This window comes from Amphiprion ocellaris, chromosome 2, assembly GCF_022539595.1.
Source record: "Amphiprion ocellaris isolate individual 3 ecotype Okinawa chromosome 2, ASM2253959v1, whole genome shotgun sequence".
In the NCBI taxonomy this organism is placed as follows: Eukaryota; Metazoa; Chordata; class Actinopteri; family Pomacentridae; genus Amphiprion; species Amphiprion ocellaris.
The window spans coordinates 5,693,999-5,709,865 of record NC_072767.1 but is presented as its reverse complement, the minus strand read 5'-3'; the positions used below and the strand labels follow the sequence as shown (position 1 = coordinate 5,709,865).

General features: G+C 38.1%; 1 protein-coding gene across 2 annotated transcripts in view; it reads right to left on the bottom strand.

Annotated features, from left to right (window-relative positions):
* xxylt1 (xyloside xylosyltransferase 1) overlaps positions 1-12,273 on the bottom strand; it is a 49,779-nt gene extending 37,506 nt beyond the window's left edge. For both annotated transcript variants that reach the window (XR_008599690.1, XM_055005055.1), the window contains exons 1-3: positions 12,029-12,273; positions 7,933-8,497; positions 707-854 (exon numbers count right to left, since the gene is read on the bottom strand). Coding sequence is in view for 1 of the 2 variants with exons in the window: in XM_055005055.1 (XP_054861030.1) it covers positions 707-854; positions 7,933-8,406 (622 nt within the window). In the remaining variant the exon portion in view is untranslated. The remainder of the gene's footprint in view (positions 1-706; positions 855-7,932; positions 8,498-12,028) is intronic.
* Between the last annotated feature and the right edge of the window lie 3,594 nt (positions 12,274-15,867).

The following is a 15,867-nucleotide window of genomic DNA, read 5'->3' as shown; positions in this document are numbered from 1 at the left end:
AAACTACTCCTGAAAAACACAAAACTACTCCCAAAAAACAAAAAACTACTCCTGAAAAACACAAAACTACTAATAACTTTTAACTCTTTAACTTTTGATGGTGGTTTTGTGTTTATTTCTAATGATCTGGTGTCTTTTTGTGGTCATTTTGTGTGGAATAACTTGTGGTTGTTCAGTGTCTCCTCTGACCAGGACTACCACAGTGAATGCATAGTCCTGACAGTGAAGCACGGAGGTGGAAGTATGATGATATGGGAACAGTGAAAACTTCAAGAGTGGCTTTGTGTTTCTTTGTGGTCGTTTCATGTCTGTTTACAGTTGTTTTTTAGTCTTTTTTGTGGACGTTTTGTGTCTCCTCTGACCAAAACTACCACAGTTACTGCACAGTCCTGACAGTGTGATGATATGGGGCTGGAGAAAACTTTAAAAAGTGCATTCTGGGGGAACTTCTAAGGCTCATATCAGCATGTTGGTTGGTCAGAACTCCTATAAACAATAAAAAGTAGACTGTAGATAAAAATTGTGCTGATTCTGAGCAGGTCGGCTGATTCTGGTTGACCGATGTGATGAAAGTACAGTACAGTTACTGATTTATTGTCCTGTTAAAGGTTTTTATTGTTTTCCTCTATAGAAGCGACACTTTGCTGTTTGTTTCCTCTAAACAGTAAAGCAGCTGCTGAAGGTGAGGAAGGGCTGCAGGTCTTACTGTCGGGCATGATGTGATGCATGGCGACGGACAGGAAGAAGATGGAGTCGCTGTAATAAGCTCCAGAACCGGCGCTGAAATGCTTCTGCATGGCCTCCACGATGGGGAAGAGCTTCTGGGTCAGAACCGCCACGTCATGGAACAGAACCTGCAGGGAAAGGCCGAGTCATGTCAGTACGAGAAGCCAAGAACTGCAGAAAAACAGGAAGTAAATCTGGCAGCTGCTGAGTGAAGGTTTGTTGTTTATATTCCTTCCTGAGCTGCATCACACAACCACAGACTGTCTCCATAAAATGAACCTCAATGAAATGATGACTTCGCTTTTTCTTTTTCAGAGGAAATTAGTCGTTTAGGTCAGAGGGGTGAAACATGTGGTCCAGTCTGGTTCTCCAAGTGTAAAAATTCCAGAGAAGACATTAACTGCAGATTGTAAATTAGTAAAACTATAAATTTAAAATCATTTCTAGACCATGACAAGTTGTTTTGATCAGAAAGTAAAATACTAGATTGTTTATTGTTATGTTGCTATTTTCTGTCTCATTTTTGTAATATTTTGTTGTTTTTTGTCTGTATTTTGTCGTTGATGAACTGAGGCTGGATGTTGATGAAACTGAATTTATTTTTTTTTCATGAATTTCAGGTTGTTCATAATGTTTAGTTAAAAGATAATTCCTTAAATGTGAACATTTCTGCACTAAACCAAAGGAGTCATTAGGAGTTGTGGTTATTTACAGGTTATTATGCTGTGGTTTTACTGGTTTTACTGGAGATCAGACTGGACTGGATGTGGAACCTGAAATGAGATGAGTTTGAAATCGCTGATATTGATGATTAATTTGCAAAATAGTCGATATATTAATCGACTGAAAAGCAGTTTCAGTTTTACATGAATGATTCAACTTCAGGAACTTTAGTAAAACAGGGCTGCGTGATTATGAAGATCAGAATCCAAACAATGCTTCATAAAATGGCTGCACGGATTTAATGACATTAAACTTTGACTTGTTCTGCTTCTGAGGCAGCAGCTTCATGTTAGTGAAGAAGACTAAAGAAGAAACAGAACAGTAAGAACTGATTATCATTAAAACAAAAATAAGTTGGTTTATTCTGTGTGCTGCAGGCCTCAGATTAAACCTGGACAACATGGCTGCTGTATTATAAAGTGGACTGAACGTCCTTTAGTGGACCAACAGTGATTCCTGCAGGATTAAACTAAGCTTCGGTTCATTTGTTTTAATCAGACTTCCTGAACGGCTGCTGGTAATGTGATGTGATGGCACATAAATCAGTGAGGAGGGTAGAATGCGTTTAAAGGGCATTAATTCACTAGAACTCCAGCTTCATTTCCTATAATCAGGTGCTAATATAAATGTGTTTCATTGGAAAGAACAAGTCTGGAAACTGTAAAGACTTACAAGCTCTGATTTCTGCGTTTCTCTCTGCAGATACGACTAAAAAAACAACTCAAAGTGCGATCTGTGTTTTACTGCCACCACGAGAATTAAAGGAGAAACTGGATTTAAAGACGAGAACATTAGAGAATCAACCTTTAATCAAACCAACAGAAATAATCCAAACACAAAAGATGGAGGTTTGCAAAGAATATTTAACAGTTGAATGTAGACTCCTAAATAAAAACCTGCCATCAGAGGGGTGGGCTAAGGAACCAGAACTGTTAGGATTAGTGATAAGGATGCCTTTGATCCAATTTAAGTAATTTAATATTTACTATCTGCCAATACGAGTAACAATCTGACACCATTTTAATCAATAATACACACTTCAGGTACTGTAGAACAGCTGTAGTTCCTGGTTGTTCCACCAGGTGGAGGATCTTCCTGTGTCTCTTTTTGTCGTTTTGTGTCTCATTTTTGTAATATTTTGTCTTGTTTTTGTTGTTTGTCTTTTTTTGTCTGACTTTTGTCATTTTGTGTTTCCTTTTTGTCTCGCTCGTGTCTTTTGTCCTATTTTTGTCATCTTGTGTTTTGCTTTATTCATTGTTTTGTCTCGTTTTTGTCATATTTTGTCTCGTTTTTGTCGCATTGTATCTTGTTTTTTGTCATTTAGTGTCTCGTTTTTGTTGTTTTCGGTCTCGTTTTTGTTGTGTTGCCTTGTTTTTGTCATTTAGTGTCTCATTTTTGTCACTGTGTCTCGTTTTTGTTGTTTTGTGTCTTGTTTTTGTCATTTAGTGTCCTGTGTTTGTTGCTTTGTCTTGTCTTTGTCATCTAGTGTCTCTTTTTGTTGCTTTGTTTCATTTTTGTCATTTTGTGTCTCGTTTTTGTCATTTTGTGTCTCATTTTTGTAATATTTTGTCTCATTTTTTTCACTGTCTCGTTTTTGTCAGTGTCTCATTTTTGTAATATTTTGTCTCGTTTTTGTCAGTGTCTCGTTTTTGTCGTTTAGTGTCTCATTTTTGCTGTTTTGTGTCTCAGTTGTGTCATTCTATGTCTCGTTTTCATCTTTTTGTGTTAAATTTTTTTCATTGTGTGTCATTTTGTGTCTTATTTTTGTCATTTTGTGTCTCATTGTTGTCATTTTGTGTCTCATTAGGAAAAGAGACACATCTTCTACTGAAGCTCCTATGATCTCCAGGACTTGGATGAGTCACTCATCCAAACGTTATCCTGTTAAGGTTATCCTATGAGTCACTCAGTGTACAGTTCATGTTAAGTAGAGAGCATTGTGGGAGTTTAGCAGCAACGGGCACCATGACAAAGACTAACGTGAAGGTTAATGACGTCCAACTAGAGTTCACGTTGACGGATACCAATAAATGTCCGTTGGTATCGGTAACTGATGGCAAGCAGAGAGCATTGTGGGAGTTTAGCAGCAGTGGGCTCCATGACAAAAACTAATGAGGAGGTTAATGACCTCTAATCAGAGCTCATGATTGTAGAAAAGTTGGATCAAGTCATACAGTTCTTTTATCATTGACATACGGAGCAGCATCTATTTTCACGCCTATTGGCTAAAACACAAGATAGATATCCACTGTGGGAGTTAAGCAGCAATGGGCACCATGACAAAGACTAATGTGGAGGTTAATGATGTCCAACTAGAGTCCACGTAGATGGATACCAATAAATGTCGGTTGGTATTGGTAATTGTTAGCAAGCAGAGAGCATTGTGGGAGTTTAGCTAGTAACGGGGCACCATGACAAAGACTAATGTGGAGGTTAATGACTTCCAACCAGATCTCATGATTGTAAGAAAGTTGGATCAATTCGTACAGAGTTCTTATATCAGTGACATACAGAGCAGCACCACCGCATATTATCTCTATTGACTGATACACAAGATTAATATCCACTGTGGGAGTTTAGATAACAATGGGCACTATGACAAAGACTTCTGAGGAGCTTAATGACCTCCAGCAGAAGCTAATTTGTTTTAGACAAACTGTTGCTGTACCTTGTTTGAGTTATTTGGAATCTTGTCTTTATCATTTTGTGTCTTTTGCTTTTGACATTATTTAGTTTTTTTTTGTCACTTTGTGTCGTTTTGTGTCTGTTTTTAGCAGGGCTGGACCCCGAATATCTGAATATTCGGTCATTATGGTGCTATCCGAATATTTACTTTGAGATCTGAATATTCCCTTAAACCTGCTAGATCACCATGGTAACTGATGCTGCAGAGCTAACCTAAAACCTGGTGACCAGAGAAGTTGGAACGTCTGTCTGACTCCTGGTTTCTCTGATCAGAGTTTTAGGTTTTGTTGCTAACAGAAGAAAGTGGAGATTTGATGTGGAACTTTTTGTGGAGTCCCGCCTTGTGGATCAGGACTGTAAACATGTCACTTCTAATTCCCATCTGTTACTATCAGACTGCAGGTCTGTCTGGAGGACGGTCAGCAGTAACGAGCATCTCCTCTGGCAGCAGCTCACTGAATCTGCTGAAGTTGTTGCGTAACTTCCGTCTCGTCCTCGTGTTTCTGAACAGTAAATAATTAAAAGGCCTCCAGATGAGCAGACGGCATGTTCTGCAGCCTGACTGTCCTCCAGCAGGAACCGTCCCATCTGTGGAGGAACAGCGGCTGAACTGAACAATGTTTCATGATTCATGATCTCAAAGCAGCGAGTTCAGAAGCACCGGACTGGAAGACACCATGTAGAAAACATCCTGCAGCGACTGGATCATCAACCAAGTCTGAGAAAAGTTTCCTCAGAACATCTGGTTCTTCATCTCCAATAATTTTACTAATGATCAGATTTCTGGTAAAAACTGCAACTAAAAGAACTAAAAAAGCTGGAAGATTACCACAAAAACACCCAAAATCACCACAAAAAGCACCAAAATTACCACAAAACAGGTGAAATTGCAACAAAAACTCAAATTCAGCACAAAAACGTACAAAATGACCACAAAAAGACACAAAATCACCCAAAAAGAGCCAAAGCTACCTTGACAGGTTTAATATGCCAAAAAAAACACCCAAAGTTACCACAAAACAGGTGAAATTGCAACAAAAACTCAAAGTTGGCACAAAAAACATGTAAAATTACCCCAAAAAGAGTCCAAACTACCCTGAAAGATTCAAATATGCCAGCAAAAACATGGAAAATCACCACAAAAAGAGGCAAAACTATCTTCAAAGGTTCAACTTTGCCAGGAAAAACAATCAAAATGACCACCAAATGGATGAAATTGCAATCAAAATTCAAGTTTAGCACAAAAATAATCAACCAAATAGGACTAAAGTTCCCTCCAGAACCTCCTCAGAACATCTGGTTCTTCATCTCCAGTAACTTTATCAATGATCAGAGTTCTACCTTCATCCTGGGAATATTTCCAGAGTTCCAGGTCCTTGAAGTCCATAGAAGTGGGTCCACATTAATCAATTTAATGGACTTTTTCCATCATTTCTGAGCCTCAGAACTTCATCAGTCCAGCAGAGAGACACATGACATTTAGGAGAAAAAACACATCTGAGTTCTGGGAAAAACTGACACCAGATCAATTTAAATCCATCCAGGAAACTCAGTCTGAACACTGAACCTGTCGTCAGACATTTTGAGTATTTTCTACGACCAAAAGACACAATCAGCACAAAAAGATGCATAATGAACACAAACCTCGGCAAAATTACCCCAAGGACTCAACGTTGTTGCAAAAAATTGACAAAATTACCAGAAAGAGACACTAAATCACCACAAAAAGGGCCAAAATTGACACAAGAAGGGTTTGGATTCATTTTACATCCATCCAGGTGTCACAGTCTAAAGACTATTATTGGTACTAATTCTCTAGAGAAAACTTTAAACATTTTGGGTAAACTTTAAGGCTGGTTTTGTGTCTCTTTGTGGTGGTTTTATGCCTCCTCTGATACATAGTCCTGATAGTGAAGAACAGAGGTGGGAGGGTGATGATATGTTGATGGAGAAAACTTTAAAAAGGTCATTCTGGGTAAACTTCAATGTTGGAAGGTTGGTCAGAACTATTATAGACGATGGAAGGATCATTTTTATCTCCATACTATAAACACTTAAAAATTCCCAAACCATTTTCTGTTCTACTAAGAGCAGCTGAACTCTGCTGACTGGAGTTTATCGGTTCGTATCAAGGTATTTTATTAAACTTTAACTTCTTGCATTCAGTCGATCAGCTGTTTCTTGCAGCTTGTCTCTCTGGTTGTTTCTGTTGGTTAATAAATGTTTGAATTTTTCATGTAATTCTAACAGAAGTCACTGCTGGAATCGATCTTCATATTAAACTGATTTGTTTGGTTCATTCCAGTCAGGTGTTGGAGTTTAATCCAACTTTACTTCACGTTTGTTAAAGAAGAATTTATTGCTGATTTTATAGTTTTATCTTCCTCTATTAGCAACTTCAGCACCAAGAGTCAGATCTTAACAGAGAACCCGTCCAGAACTTTACATGGAACCAAATGGATGCAGTTTGACCTGCAGGTTCAGAAAGATGAGGTTTGAAATAACAGACGGATGAAACCTGACGTCTAAATGAAACCTGAGAGAAACCGGTTGTGGAGGACAATTTATAAAGTCATCTGGTTTACAATGGTTTGTTCTGTGGAGTCGAAAGAAGAGGCAAAACGGGGCAGCAGAATGGAGATTTAATCCTGGTTTCTGGCAAGAAGAAGACAGTAAAGGAGGGATTTCCCTTCAAAGGAGCTCAGTTTGATGAACCAATGCTGCCCTCACATGGTTAAAACAGAAACTACAGCCAACAGGACTTTAATCCAAGTCAGGATGCTGCATATTAAAGTGTTTGTAAGATCGTTTAACAGCGTCTGAACTGCAGATGGAGCCTTTCTGTACTCACTGATCCACCAAGGTGAGAAAGGAATCAGGAATTTCTCTCACAAGTTCTATTTTTACAGGCTTCACTTGTTTTCATCACTTTTTAAGTCAAAAAACTTGAAAGCAAAACATCTGGATTCTCACTGTGTGCCACAAAAACTAGTGTGTTTCAAGAAAACACCAGATTTTATTCATTTCCAAGCTTTAATCAGAGGAGCCTCAGCAGAAACCAACTGGACTTCTCTGGAAGGTGTTAAGTGTCCTCAAGAGAAGAAGAACACCAACATCGAGACCTCCATGAACACCAACATCTAGACCTCTATGAACATCTAGACCTCTATGAATATCTAGACCTCAATGAACACCAACATCTAGACCTCTATGAACATCTAGACCTCTATGAACACCAACATCTAGACCTCTATGAACACCAACATCTAGACCTCTATGAACACCAACATCTAGACCTCTATGAACATCTAGACCTCTATGAACACCAACATCTAGACCTCTATGAACATCTGGACCTCTATGAACACCAACATCTAGACCACTATGAACATCTAGACCTCTATGAACACCAACATCTAGACCTCTATGAACATCTGGACCTCTATGAACACCAACATCTAGACCTCTATGAACATCTAGACCTCTATGAACACCGACATCTAGACCTCTATGAACACCAACATCTAGACCTCTATGAACACCAACATCTAGACCTCTATGAACGCCACCATCTAGACCGTTATGAACATCTAGACCTCTATGAACACCAACATCTAGACCTCTATGAACATCTAGACCTCTATGAACATCTGGACCTCTATGAACACCAACATCTAGACCTCTATGAACACCAACACCTAGACCTGTTAGACGTTAAACGTCTTCCAGAGAAGTCCAGTTGGTTTCTGCTGAAGCTCCTATGATTGAAGATGGTTACCATCAACTGGATTCTCCTACCTCGTATTTGAACGTGGCGTCCAGCAGAAGCTCCTGCAGCATCTTTTCTCCCAGCTCTCGGCTGGCCTGGTCGCTCACAAAGTGCAGCACCAGAACTTCTCCTTCCAGGAAGCTTCCGTGTTCCACCATGGACAGCATGGCCACCCTGAACTTGTCCTGCAGGCTGCGGCTCTTGTCCACCTTGGTGAACATCATCAGGGCGTGGTACCGCCGCTCGCTGCCCTCCTGCTCCTCGGACCGGGCTGGTTCGGACAGCCGGGTGTCCAGGGTGAGGTCGGCGTCATTCCGGTTGGCATTCTGGCTTGCCTGGGTCTGCTTGATCCGCTTGGTGGTGCTGGAGAAGTTCTGCCTCTCCGAGCCGAAGTAGTAAAACGCCACGACGGCGAGAGCAGCGGCCAGCAGCAGGAGGAACTGGTAGGACCTGAAGGTGCTGATCCGACCCATGGTTCTGACCAGCTGCCTGAAGAAGCCCATCGCTGCTGCTGCTGTCAGGAGAACGGAGGCGTGAAGAGGAAAATGTCCACCATCCTGGTCCAGTCAAAGTTCAGGAGCAGCAAACAGCATCCTGGTAGAGGAAATACTCAATTTAGTTCCAGACTTAATGCACAGAAAATAACTCAACAGAAAATCAGACAAATCTGCAAAGAAACCTTCATCCTGATCTCCTCAGAACATCTGGTTCTTCATCTGCAGTAACTTTATTAATGACCAGAGTTCTACCTTCATACTGGGAATAACACAACTGAGGTTTGACAAAAATTGCAACTAAGATAACCAAAAAAAGCTGGAAAATTACCCCAGAAAGAGCCAAAACTACCCTGAAAGATTCAAATATGCCAAGAAAAACACCCAAAATCACCACAAAAAGTACCAAAATCACTACAAAACAGGTGAAATTGCGACAAAAAATAAAAAAAAAATCAGCACAAAAAGACACAAAATCACCCCAACAAGAGCCAAAACTACCCTAAAATGTTCAAATATGCCAGCAAATACATGGAAAATCACCACAAAAACAGCCAAATTTACCATGAAAAGACCAAAACTACCACCAAACAGGCGAAATTGTGACAAAAACTAAAATTTGGGCACAAAACACACAAAATTTCAACAAAAACAGCCTAAATTACCACAAAAACACATAAAATCACCCCCAAAAGAGCCAAAACTACCTTGAAAGGTTCAAATATACCAGCAAAATCGCCTCAGTAAGTACCAAAACTGCCACAAAAACTAAAATGTGACAGAAAAAACTTGCAAAATCACCCCAAAAGAGCCAAAACTACCCTGAAAGATTCAAATATGCCAGGAAAAATACTCAAAATCACCACAAAAAGGACGAAAATAACCACAAAACAGGTGAAATTGTGACAAAAACTCAACTTCAGCACAAAAAAATTCAACCCAATAGGACTACAGTTCCCTCCAGAACCTCCTCAGAACATCTGGTTCTTCATCTCCAGTAACTTTATCAATGATCAGAGTTCTACCTTTATACTGAGAATATTCCCAGAGTTCCAGGTCCTTGAAGTCCATAGAGGTGGGTCCAGATTTATCACTTTTAATGGACTTGTTCCATCATTTCTGAGTGTCAGAACTTCAGAATTTGAAAAAGTGCGTTTGCTGTAAACTGTCAGGAGTGTTTTTGTGTTTCTTTGTGGTAGTTTTGTGTTCATTTGTAGCTGTTTTTTAGTCTTTTAGTGGTAAATTTTTGACTGTTTGTGGTCATTTTGTGTCTATTCTAAACCGGGACTTCTCATTCTGGGTAAACTTTAAGTTGGTAGGTGGTTGGTCAGAACTATTCTAGACGATGGAAGGAGAAACCAGGATTCACTCTGTGGTAAAAACTATCTTCTACAATTTTTCTCAATTGATAAAACACTAAATTCTATTCACTGCACTCAGCCATCAACTGACTGCACACATTTCTCAAAGACAGGACTCTGCTGTCCAAATTTTGGACACTATTCATGGTTTGCACACGGTTTCCAAAACTCTTGCACTCTTTTTGCAAAAGACTGAACATGTTTTTTGCTCATTTGAACACACTTTTTCACTCATAGCACACATTTTTCAAAAAGTGAACACTAGGAAGCAGAACTGGGACACTGTTCCAACACTGCTGTCACAATTAAGACACAACAGGTCAGAACTGAAAACACTTTTACCAATGAACTGCACACTATAAAACACCCAGCATTTGTTGACTTTCCTAGATGGACTTAGAGGATCTACTGACATGGTGCAGCAGGGCGTTGGCAAGAAGACACTGTTTTTGTTGTTGTCTGGGACAATGTTAGTTTTCATAGAGGACTATTGATTCAGGAATGTTTCAATACGAACCCTCAAGTTATTGTGGTTTTTCTGCTGCCATATTCTCCCTTTCTGAATCCTATAGAAGAATTCTTCTCTACATGGAGGTGGAAGGTATATGAGCAGCAGCCATACATTCAGGAAAATCTCTATCTATCAGTGGTCTTGGCATGTGGTGATGTTTCTGTTGATTTATGTCAGGGATGGATCAGACACATTAGGTCTTTCTTTCCAGAGAAAACACAGTTTGTGATGTTGATGAGGTCCTGAGGTCTGACCAGGCTGAAAGAATTGATGCAGACGTGGTGTAAATATCTGCAGACTGTACAGTGTACAATACAGTGCTGTGTTTTTTATCTAACATTATTTTTATTTTATAATGTACAGTCAGGCACTGCAATGACCTCTGAGTCATTTATAGGATGCATTTGTGTTTAAGTTGTCATTTTTGAGGACTGTATCATTTTTTTACACTTCATGTGAAAACACAGTGAGAGAAGAGTGTTTTGTATTTAGCAGTGCAGTGTCCTATTTTTGCTTTGTGTGTCTTAATTTTGAAAACAAAGTTCAGATTTTGACAATAAGTGTGCTTTTGACACAAGTGTGCAGTGCTTTGTGAATTGTGTTGAAATAAATAAAATAGTGTGCAGTGTGTTGGGAAATGTGTGTTATTTTTCAGGAACAGTGTCTTATCAATAGAGAAAAACTGTAACAGGAAGCTTTTACTGGACTGTTAAACTAAATGATTCTGGTTGGACTCAGTTCGATGCCTGACGTCTGGACCTTTAGGACCTTTGTTGTTTTGTTTCGTGTTGTTTGTCTCATTCTTTGTTGTTTTGTTTCTCGTTTTTGTCATTTTGTGTTTCCTTCTTGCCTCGCTTCTGTTTTCCGTCTTATTTTTGTCATTTTGAGTTTTGCTTTATTCATAGTTTTGAGCATTGCTGTTGTTGTTTTGTGTTTTTTTTGTCTCGCTTGTGCTGTTGGTTTGTTGTTTTGCTGTTTTTTGTCTCGTTTTTGTCCATTTTTTGCAGCTTTGTAACTCTTTTGTCAAAATTTTTGTCTCTTTTTTGTTTTGTTTCGTATGTCTCATTTTTTGTCATTTTTTTCATGCTTTTGTCGTTTTTTTGTCTCGATTTTGTAATATTTTGTCTTGTTTTTGTTGTTTTTTGTCTTTTTTTGTCTGACTTTTGATCCTCCAGTAAATCCTCTATGGTTCAGTTCCAGATGACTAAATGTTGTGTTCTTTTGTCTACACTCTGTGATCTGGAAGTTGTAATGTGGAAATGATGAACTGAGGCTGAATGTTGATGAAACTGAATTTATTTTTCTTCATAAATTTCAGGTTGTTGATGATGTTTAGTAAAAACATAATTCCTGAAATGTGAACATTTTTGCAGTAAAACAAAGGAACCACTAGGAGTTGTGGTTATTTAAAGGTTATTATGTTGTGGTTTTACTGGTTTTACTGGAGATCAGACTGGGCTGGATGTGGAACTAAGATGAGTTTGACTCTCCTGGTTTTATTGCATTAAATGTCCTGATTCTGCAGCTTCTGGTTTATTTCCATGTTTGTAGGTTCAGTCGGGATGAAGCTGTGATGGGAGGCAGATTATATATGTATATTTATCTATATTTAAAGTTAAATTCCGTCTTTTGGTTTTAGTTTTCAACATTAAATCCCCTCAGAGATCCATCTGCTCCATAATTAACCTGCTTTTATACATGATCTGCATAAATCCTGACACAGACAACTTCATTATTTAGAGAATAAACTGATCTTTACCAGCATCACGGCGTTTCTTCACGTTAAGCTGCAGCTTCGTTAGTTCTCCATCCCAGATTTACCGGTAGGACCGGAGCAGAACCGGACGTGCAGCCCGTCGGTTACCGGATCTCCGTTTAAAACCTCCGTTAATGTGAAAACCCGCTGCCAGGTTCGCAGGTTTGAGGCAGAAAACGAGCGGAAGGTTTGCAACAGCTAGCAGACGGTCTATGGCAGACTCACCCACTCCCACTGACACGCTGCCTTCACGGCCCTCCGGAAAACACAGCATCATGTGACACACAGGGAGCTGCAGGTTCTGGGACCCTGGAGTCTAAAGACAGCGCCACCTGCTGACCTGGAGGATATAAATTATATATATATTTTTAATGTCTCTTATGTTAATTAATTAGTTTTTTTCCAACAGGTTACGAAATTGACCATATCTCAAAAATCAAGCTATGTACAGACTCCAAATAAATTTCCTGTGGTTCCAAAGGATATTGTGCAACTTTTTTACATTTACAAATTTGAGGGATACGGCTATGCAATTGCTGTATTTCGAAAGATATGTGAAAAAACAAACAATTTAAAATTTTTAAGGTTTATTGCACATTTAAGCAATTTATGATAGTACTTAAAACAAGATCATCAAAATGAGACCAAAAATCAAAAAACGAGACACAAAATGACAAAAACAAGACATAAAATGACAAAAACAACACACAAAATCATCAAAACGGCACACAAAAGTCACAACTAGACACAAAATTGCAAAAACGAGACACAAAATCACAAAACGAGACAAAATCACAAAAATGAAACACAAAATCACAAAAACAAGACATAAAATCACAAAAATGAGACACAAAATCTTCAAAACGATACACAAATTAATCATTAAGGGACACAAAATGACAAAAATGAGACAAAATGACAAAAACGAGACACAAAATCATCAAAATGAGACACAATCGTCAAAATGAGGCACAAAATCATCAAAACGAGACACAAAATCACAAAAATGAGACACAAAATCATCAAAACAAGACACAAAATCATCAAAATGAGACACAAAATCACAAAAATGAGACACAAAATCATCAAAATGGGACACAAAATCATCAAAACGGGACACAAAATCACAGAAATAAGACACAAAAATCATCAAAATGACACACAAAATCACAACTAGTCACAAAATCGCAAAAACGAGACACAAAATCACAAAAATGAGACATGACAAAAACAAGACACAAAATCATCAAAATGAGATGCAAAATGACAAAAATGAGACACAAAATTAGAAAAACTGCATATTCATGTTTGATTAGCAGCAGATGTGAAACCAGATCTTTTTTTTTTTTTAGGTTTATTCACTTTTAATCAGCTTACTGTCGTAATTCAGACATAAGTCAACACATATTATTAACACTTGGGATATCAGGGTTATATTGATGGAAAGCAAATAAAAATACTCCAAAATATTCAACTACAGCATGGAGAAATGTAAAGAGTTAAGCTAAATTTTTACAGATATCTTTATAAATTTCACGTTCTCAGTTTATATTTTTAATTTGGCAAACCACAGATGGTCAAGCAGAAATTATTTTAAAATTCTAATGACTTCAGTTTGATTTTAGTTGGAGTATTAACACAACTGTAGCATTATTATTATTATTTATGACACTATACTTTCCCAGTAAAATGTACATTCTTACATTTTATGCAGATATTTTTCTACTTATGTTTATATTTTAAAGACGTTTTTCAACTATTTCAGCAGCATCTTGGAAAATATTTTATCTTCACAAATTTTATGCTTTTTAAAAAATGAGGCAAATTAAAGACGATCGAGTAGAAACTGGTTTAAAATTTTGATGATTTCAGATAAATTTTAGATGGAATATTAACCACTTCTCTGTGCCATAACACAGCTACAGTTATTATTGTTTACGGCACTGCATGCTTTCCTCGTAAAATGTGCTTTCTCCATTTTATTTTCTATTATTTTTGCATTTTCATCTTATGCTTTTCACCTTTTGTTTATATTTTAAGGACGTTTTTCAACTATTTCCCTTTAAAATTTTTCTGCTACTGAAATTTCTACAACTTGAATTGGAGCGACTGTAATGGCAGCAGTATCTTGGAAAGTATTTGATCTATCAAACCAAAACTGCACAAATATCTTTAGAAATATCCAGATTTTATGCAGTAAAAAATGAGGCAAATTCCAGATGGTCGAGCAGAAACTGGTGTAAAGTTTTATCAATTTCAGACTGATTTTAGATGGAATATTAACCGCTTCTCTGTGCCAAAACACAGTTATATCTCTATTATTATTTACTATTTTATTTTTTGTAAAAAATGACAAAAATGAGACACAAAATGACCAAAACAAGACACAAAATGACAAAAACGAGACACAAATCTGTACAAAGGGCCAATGAAGCAGGTCATGTTTGGGTCTACTCTGGAAAACAGTCTTCTGCCATCAGCTGGTGTTGACTGTGTTCAATTTTTGAGATATCAGACAAACTACTTCTCTCCAATTAAGCAGTTTATTTTGTAAATATCAGTGTCTCAAAAGAATCTTGTACAAGGACCTTTTCTGTTTGGAACAGCTTCCCAGAAAAGGATAAAATCAAAAGTGAACACAACATTTTATTCAGTCTAGTATTGTGTGATAGGTCAGAGATCTAAATATCTAATTCAAATATTGAAATGTGATTTTTCTAAAGGTGGGGATAAACCGTGGTTTAGACGTAGTTCTCCCATTAGCTGGTGCACAGATATGTCCATATCTCTTGGCACACGATTCATCCAATCCCCAGGAGCTGCACCCAGTAAGAAGAATGTCCCGCAAACTTTTCCCACTTTCTACCAGTTTGTATTATTCCATTGTTAGCTGAGATGTGATGCAGTCATTAGCGGTATCCCATAGGGGGGATGCAGGTGTTCCTCAGGGAGGATTATTATGGTTTCTCCCTCAAACAACCTTGAGCTAGCAGTTTCAGTACAATTAGCTGTTACATTATCAGGAAATAGGAATGTGCTGTGAATCAAGGCCACAACTCTATCTTTGTTAGTGTGTGTGCATGTGTAGAAGGAGGAGCATTTTTTATAAGCGGCTAAAACTTTCCAGCCTGGCTTCTCTGTTTCCATCAGACCTTGGAGTTAGCGCTTAGCTCCCTCTGTTTCCTTTTAAAGGTCAAGCACAACTCATGGACTCATTTCACATTAAATGGTTATTATCAATATTATAAAACTCATGTGTAATATCAATTTCAGTGTTCAGTTATTAGTACCGTAGTGAGATAAAAATTCTAACAAATTTCAGTGTTCAGTTAGTAGTGCCTTTGTGAGATAAAAAATCCTAACACTGGAAAACTCTTTCTTGCCTCCAGTGACTAGATTTTCCAACAAGACAACACCCCTTACCACACGGCAAGGTCAGTTAAAGCCTGGATGGAGAACCAGAACACTGGAACCATGTCTTGGCCTGCTCAATCACCAGATTTAAATCCAGTTGAAAACCTGTGGAAAATCATCAAACGCTAAATGGAGAACCACAAGCCTGAAACAAAGCAGATTAGTTAGAATTAGTGCAACAGGAATGGGCTGCTGTGACAGCAGAACAATGTGAGAAGTTGGTGGAGAACATTTCAAGATGCATAGCTGCAGTCATCAGAAACAATGGTTATAAATCACTACTAACTCCTGTGTGGATCATGGGACTAAAACAGACAGAAAAGAAAACACGGAATCCTAAAAGCTGTTTTTGGCAGAACAATGCCATAGCTATTGATGGAAGAACTGAAGGGATTTTGGTTATTATCAAGAAAACCATGGAAAATGTC